The sequence below is a fragment of the Etheostoma spectabile genome, chromosome 5 (genome assembly GCF_008692095.1).
Source record: "Etheostoma spectabile isolate EspeVRDwgs_2016 chromosome 5, UIUC_Espe_1.0, whole genome shotgun sequence".
NCBI classification, from domain to species: Eukaryota; Metazoa; Chordata; class Actinopteri; order Perciformes; family Percidae; genus Etheostoma; species Etheostoma spectabile.
The window spans coordinates 12,888,050-12,894,407 of record NC_045737.1 but is presented as its reverse complement, the minus strand read 5'-3'; the positions used below and the strand labels follow the sequence as shown (position 1 = coordinate 12,894,407).

The window sequence follows — 6,358 nt, the reverse complement described above, 5'->3', positions numbered from 1 at the left end:
GGTTAGGGTTAGGGTTCATGTGTCATATCTGTGTCATGACAGTATCATGTGTTCATGACACCGTCATGTCACTCTAATGTACAGATAACTTCAAGTAAAGTGTTACCAAACCTTCTAGTCAAGTTAAGTCAAGTGCATCTGTTTTGTTACCATGCTCGGCAGCTGGATTCTCGCAATATCACGAGATCATGCAAGAATAACTGGATGACTTATCACATGAAAATCCATCTTGTCAGGCTTCAGGTAATTGTGTTTGTGTCTGAACATCCAGCCTACTAAACCAATTAGCGTATGGCGAGGAGCTACTGGCAGCTGCAGCCATGATTTAGCTGTGTGACTGCTTATCTAAAACAATTATAGACGCAATAGACAGAGGGTTCATCCAGTGCCTAGCCCATTTCCAAACAGTTTCCAATGACGGCTCCTCAGGTTATCTGTTTTGCCTAGTCTGCATCCTCAATGTTCCACTTTCACAGATTGCTGTGTTGCTGATGGAAATTCCATTGGATGTCACACATTTAGGCCGGCTTTCTTTGTGTTGGCCTTTTAAACTGGTATATTTATGAGGACTAGGGTTAACTGCTCTTCTTCTTTTCTGTTGCTACAACTACTTTTGAACACACACGTTCCACCAAAACAAGTTCCTTCCTGAGACTATTTTGCAGCGGCAATTGTGATTGGTTTAAAGAAATGCTAATGAACCAGAGCATGTTTTTCTCCTATCCTGGAATGCTGTGGGGACTAGCCAGACCCTCCTGGATGAAGGTCTGGCAAAGCGAGACTAGTTTTGCCCAATATCACATCAAATGTCTATGGTTTCTGACCCTTGTCAGGTTTATTATTTTTATTCTTTCTATTGAATGTTTGAATGTCATACTGCACATTTACTGGACTTTTCCTACTGCGGGTGATGTTTGGCACATTTGTTAAAATATTTCATTGTTATTGCGTTATACCTCATTACTATATTCTTTGTAAACATGTGTAAAGACCTTCATACTATACACCAGTTGAGGCTAATGCAATTGCTATTTTGTTAGCATAATGACAATAAAATTCTTGAATTCTTCAAAAAAGACTTTAAAAAACTAAGAAACACTCATGTGATTCTGATTTCATCATCATGTATCTCTGAGTTTAAATGTTTGTGTTTGACAACACAAAAAAGGTCACAGAAATGCACTTTAAAATTAATTTAAAAAAAAATGAAAATAATGTCTTTAATTGCATTTTATAGGTTTATACCTGACACGAACTGTCTAACAGAAAAGGATAGGACTGCATGTGGGCGGTCTGTACCTCCAGGTGAAGACAGATGGACATCAAGAACTTGTAGGTGTTGTCTCTGGACATGAAGGACACAAAAACATACTGCAACAGAAAACACAAAAACGTTTTACATTAAAAACAGACACAAACACTAAGATAATGAGATAAGCCCAGCTGGTTTGTTGTGTTGGACTAAACACTAACAGATGTGAAAGGAGGAATTCATGTGTGAGCCACAAAACAATGCTGAGGTGAGACTAAGAGTCGTCCTTCTCACCCTGTCGTTAGCCGTGGCGATCACCAGAGCGTTTGGCAGCAGGATGGCAGTTTTGGTTTTCTTGATGTGCGTGACGGACATCACTGGGATGGCGATCTGAGACAGACAAACAGCAGGATGAACAGTCAGAGCAGCAGGGGCTGCTATTTACACTCCTTTGCCACAGAAGCACTCATCGTGTGGGAAGTAGGCTCACTGTCACAGACACTTTGAAACCTCATTAGTCAAAGAGATGGAATCCGGTGAGATGATTTAGTTTCACAGTATGAACAAAGACTGAAAGCAGGGAAATAATATTTCCCATAACATCTCTTTCAAACACAACAGTTTCTATAAAATTGTGTAAACTGTTGCCATGGTGGCCAGGACTATCTTTCAGGCTTTTACATAGGGAAAGTAAAGCTAGAAAAAGAAAATCAGAACAAAGGATAGCACTCTGACAAAGAGCTGAAATGTGAAAAGTATTAGCGCCTAAAAGCAGAGGAGCTGTCTATTTATCAGTGGTGCTGAAATGACTGCTGACTTTAACGAAAGGCATTTTTTGGTGCAATAACCTCAGGAGTGCAGTGGATTTATGGGAGCCTGTTTCTGCCAATGTGATTAAAAAAGGTCTTGTAAGTCATTATAATGAGAAACCTTCTCAAATTAATGACTTAATGAGGTGGTTCTCTTTTTTTATTCTCCTTCATTTTGAATGAGGCGAGTGCGTAGTAGGCTATGGGAGAAAAAAAAAGCGTAGCTGCCTGTGACAGATATAACTTTTGGAGAAACACAACCCAATGTCACTCTGCAATGATCAATTATGTAACCACCAATCAGACTTGTCAGCTCATTTTGAGGCGGTGTGAGAGTCCCGTTTATGAAACAGGAAACAGGAAACATCACCGCTGCGATCCCTGCCACAAGATAGTTTTAAAACACTATGAGGGGAAGAAAAAGCAAAACTCAAGCACTTAACTGCCCAGGAGTTTGTGTAACAGCTGACTATTCCTTGCACAAAGCACTGACCTTAAGTATGGAAAACTGCATTTTCGACATAAAGAAGACAAGACTTTATAGAAACAGTAATCTCAGTTCACTGGACCTTTGTGTCTTTGCCAAACACCTTGGAGTGGAAACAGATCCAGTGGTCAGAGACAAACATCCGGCCCTGGTAGAGGATGTCTTTCTGCAGAGCACAGGTGTAACCTGACAAACAGGTGAATAACATCCGATTACTGAAGGGAACACTTTCGTTTTTTTAAATGATAGTTTAGTAGGGGGGGGGGGAAGATAGAAACAACAACATAAGTGTCGGGATCTGAAAGAAGACACATTTGTACTATATATTTAAAAGGTTTTTTTGTTTTTGTTTTTGTTTTTCAAACAGATTACATTAACTTAAATCATTTACTTTCATTTTTTATTAGATTTAATCCTGTAATTCTGTTATAAGCATTAAAGGATATCTTAAAACCATACTTTCATGCCAACACGTAACACTCAAATAGTTTTTGATCACTGTGATTATTATTCATGTTCACACCGGCTGTGACAAAATCCCTGTCCTAGTTTCAGTAATGATACGTAATAAAGTTGTGAAAAAGCTATTAGGCAAATCAAGTGGACATATTCCAAAGCGACAGTGTTTGTAGTATCTTTCTTTTTAATTCCACAGTGTTTTCGTGCTGAAGGACAATGACACAAAGCGGGAATTTAGTACATAAAAGACTGCAACTTTGGATGCTTGCCACCTGATTTGTAAAATGCAAACTGTTGTTACATACTGTATGTTAGTATTGTTTTAAGATAGTTCAACCTATCCTTTAAATCATCACCTTGTGTTGAACAAAAATCTCTGCAGATATAAAATGTTCGGCTATGACACAATCCCCCCCCCATCCAGTATTTAAGGTGGAGCGGAAAGATGAGCTCATTAGAGACTTACTCTGTCTCAGCTGTTCCTCTTTGCTGATCTCCTTAAATATTTTATGGTACTGGCAGTTGCTCTTCGAAAGCTGAAACACAACAAACACACGCACCCGCACACATACACACACACACACACAAACAATCCATAATGTACAGTGAAGCATGCACATTGCTAAACTGCAGAAAAATCCAAAATGCACTGTTTATTTGACTAGTGTTTGTCTATTTGTGCCTGTAGATTTATTCTAAGGGTATGTATAGGCTACATGATACAAGGTATGGTATGCTAAGTATTTGATTAGATATTGTGTCTGTAAATTGTGGTTTCCAATAAAATTCTATGGAATTTTACATTCAATATCTTAAAGGTTTTGTTTTCATACTCTGAGGCAGAAATATCCATTTCAGTAGTATTTACATACCAATCATACCAATCTTTCCAATTTCACTCCTATCGACTGTTAATTGTGAAGGTTTCTACAGAGACTTTGTTTGCATCTGTAGCGTAATGTATGCCACATTTTGTTCCTAAGAACATGGACAAAATTAAAATATTTTGTGGCTGTTGACAGTGTTTTCTGATTTACACAGTGAAATATCAAATTTGTTCTACAACCTTTGACTCTAATATGTCAACAAAACAAAATAGGAATTTTCAACCTGGCTTTATCCAATGTTGACATTTCTGTTCTGGATATGAATGCAAATTAGAACATATTTCAGTAGACGGTGCTTCATTTTCCTATTTCAAAAAGGATTGTCTTCATGCAAGTAATCAAGTGGAGGATTCATGCAGATTTGCTCTACTCCTAACCTCGTTTTTTGTGTTTTTTAGTATTTATTTGTTCTCAGATATGATTATTATTGACTACGTATTGTTGTATGTTGTCTCTGAATGTGCCTGACCAAATGTTAAAAATTAAGCTTTGAGATACAGTATTAGTTAAAAATGTTACCCTATTCAATGCAACATAGGTGTTGATCACAAGTTGCGTTAATGTCAATGAAAGTAAAGGGTCAAATGATATCTGATATTACTCACTGTCTGAGATTTGTCCCCATGCTGTAATGTTTATAGGTGTTATGAAATATGTATTAGCGTTGACTTCATGAACCCTCACCAACCTGGCTGTAGTGAGACTTCTTCCTCTCTATCTTGGAGTCTATTTCTGGCTGGACCTGAGTCAGCAGAGAGTGGTCGAAGGTCTTTGATCTGGAACCACACAGCAAACACACACACACACACACACACACACACACACACAGAGGAATTATATCATATGATATTATAGCTTATATCACTGTCTGCTGCTCTGTGACCCTTTATACGCTAGTATGTATATTTATATCACAATCTTTATTTAGGGTCACCATGACGTACAGTAAATGAAACCAACAACAGACTTTATAATGAATTGAAACAAAGAACAGTTCCATGGTGGTTTACCTGACTAAAGCTGGTTTCCTCCTGCCTGACAGCTCCTGTGGATCAAGATCGTTGGTCTGCTGCTCGTTGACCATCCTCTCAAACCTCTGACGCTCCTCCATGTTGTCTACATCGAAACTGCAAGACAGCAAGAAAACAACATCCAGACAACACCACAACAAACATCCAAGATATTTGGTTTAGCTCCAGCTCCAGCAGGAGCAGCTACACAGAGTAAAAGAGAGTTGTTATGGTGGAATAAATGTACACTTCAGTCTAGGTTTAAATCCACGTAAGGACATATCTGACGAAGTAAAAATCACAGAAACTCAACTGTATCTTTTAAAGTCCATGTGTCTATGTCACACCACAGTCAACATGTTTTGTTTTTGATATTTAAGAGAGCTAGTGCAACCTAGACGGTATATAAATTACTTTAATGGTTCTGAAGAAACTGTATCAAGACATGTGGTAATACCAATTATCAATCAGGTTCCTGATTAGAGTGAGCCTGATACTAACGTGGATGTTAGTATCAGTTTGAGAAAAATCAAACAATTTATTTTCATCCATTTATTTATTTGTACTGTATGTACAACGCACATTAGCATTTCTGTGGCAGAATTTCTGAGTTATTATTGGGAACCAATTAAGCATTCTCAAGACAGCGCAGAAGATGTTTTTGCCAGGTAATATTATGTTTTAATAGTTACTCCTAAAATGTGTTGAAGCTTGAATCCCCTAAACAGCTTGGGACTTCTAAACTACTTTTGGTAACACTTTAGTTGAAGGTATCTACATAAGAGTGACATGATACTGTCACAAACACATGACACTGTCACGACACAGTCATGACACATGAACCCTAACCATAACCATAACTTGCTATGACAAAACCAAATGACACTTACTAAAAGAAGTGTTATGTCTTAAACGTGTATGACTTGTTTATAACGTTCATACACGTTCATGACAGTGTCATGTCACTCTTATGTACAGTAGATACCTTCAAGTAAAGTGTAACACTAGTTTTTCTATTCTGTAACCAGTTTAAATTTTACTGTTATTTCCATTTGCCATGTGTCTCTATTTATTGTACCTTAGACTGTTGGAATACCTGTCATAGTTATTAGGGTTATGGTAGTTAGTTATTAGGGTCTTTGTTCAGTCTCAGGTGTGTTGTAGGTTGTAAATGTTACTGTTTAACACACAATCTTTTCATTCTTTTTCCATTAGGTTCCATGACTGTACTGTTTTGTAAATAAACTGAACTGAAGCAGAGTAACAGGAAGCAGCAAGACATCAGTGCAGCAATACAGCAACGATATCTACTTTTAAGTACATCCAAACAATACGGTGCAACAAAACACAGCCATTTAATCCTCCTGATGTCCTCGGGGTCAAATGTTACCCCTTTAAAAAATGACTCTATCTGAAATATGGGTTTCCTTTTAACCAAATTACCACAAAGAAAT

General features: G+C 37.7%; 1 protein-coding gene and 1 long non-coding RNA gene across 6 annotated transcripts in view; both read right to left on the bottom strand.

Moving 5' to 3' along the window:
- LOC116689060 (uncharacterized) overlaps positions 1 to 460 on the bottom strand; it is a 739-nt gene extending 279 nt beyond the window's left edge. The window contains exon 1 of the long non-coding RNA XR_004331914.1: positions 112 to 460. This is a non-coding gene — a long non-coding RNA (uncharacterized LOC116689060). The remainder of the gene's footprint in view (positions 1 to 111) is intronic.
- Positions 1 to 6,358, bottom strand: part of gramd2b (GRAM domain containing 2B) — a 23,256-nt gene that overhangs the window by 8,586 nt on the left and 8,312 nt on the right. For 3 of the 5 annotated variants that reach the window (XM_032515366.1, XM_032515367.1, XM_032515370.1), the window contains exons 2-7: positions 4,905 to 5,021; positions 4,583 to 4,670; positions 3,474 to 3,543; positions 2,631 to 2,734; positions 1,547 to 1,642; positions 1,246 to 1,371 (exon numbers count right to left, since the gene is read on the bottom strand). In XM_032515366.1, the coding sequence (XP_032371257.1) occupies positions 1,246 to 1,371; positions 1,547 to 1,642; positions 2,631 to 2,734; positions 3,474 to 3,543; positions 4,583 to 4,670; positions 4,905 to 5,021 (601 nt within the window). The remainder of the gene's footprint in view (positions 1 to 1,245; positions 1,372 to 1,546; positions 1,643 to 2,630; positions 2,735 to 3,473; positions 3,544 to 4,582; positions 4,671 to 4,904; positions 5,022 to 6,358) is intronic. The other 2 variants (XM_032515368.1, XM_032515369.1) reach the window with 1 other exon arrangement.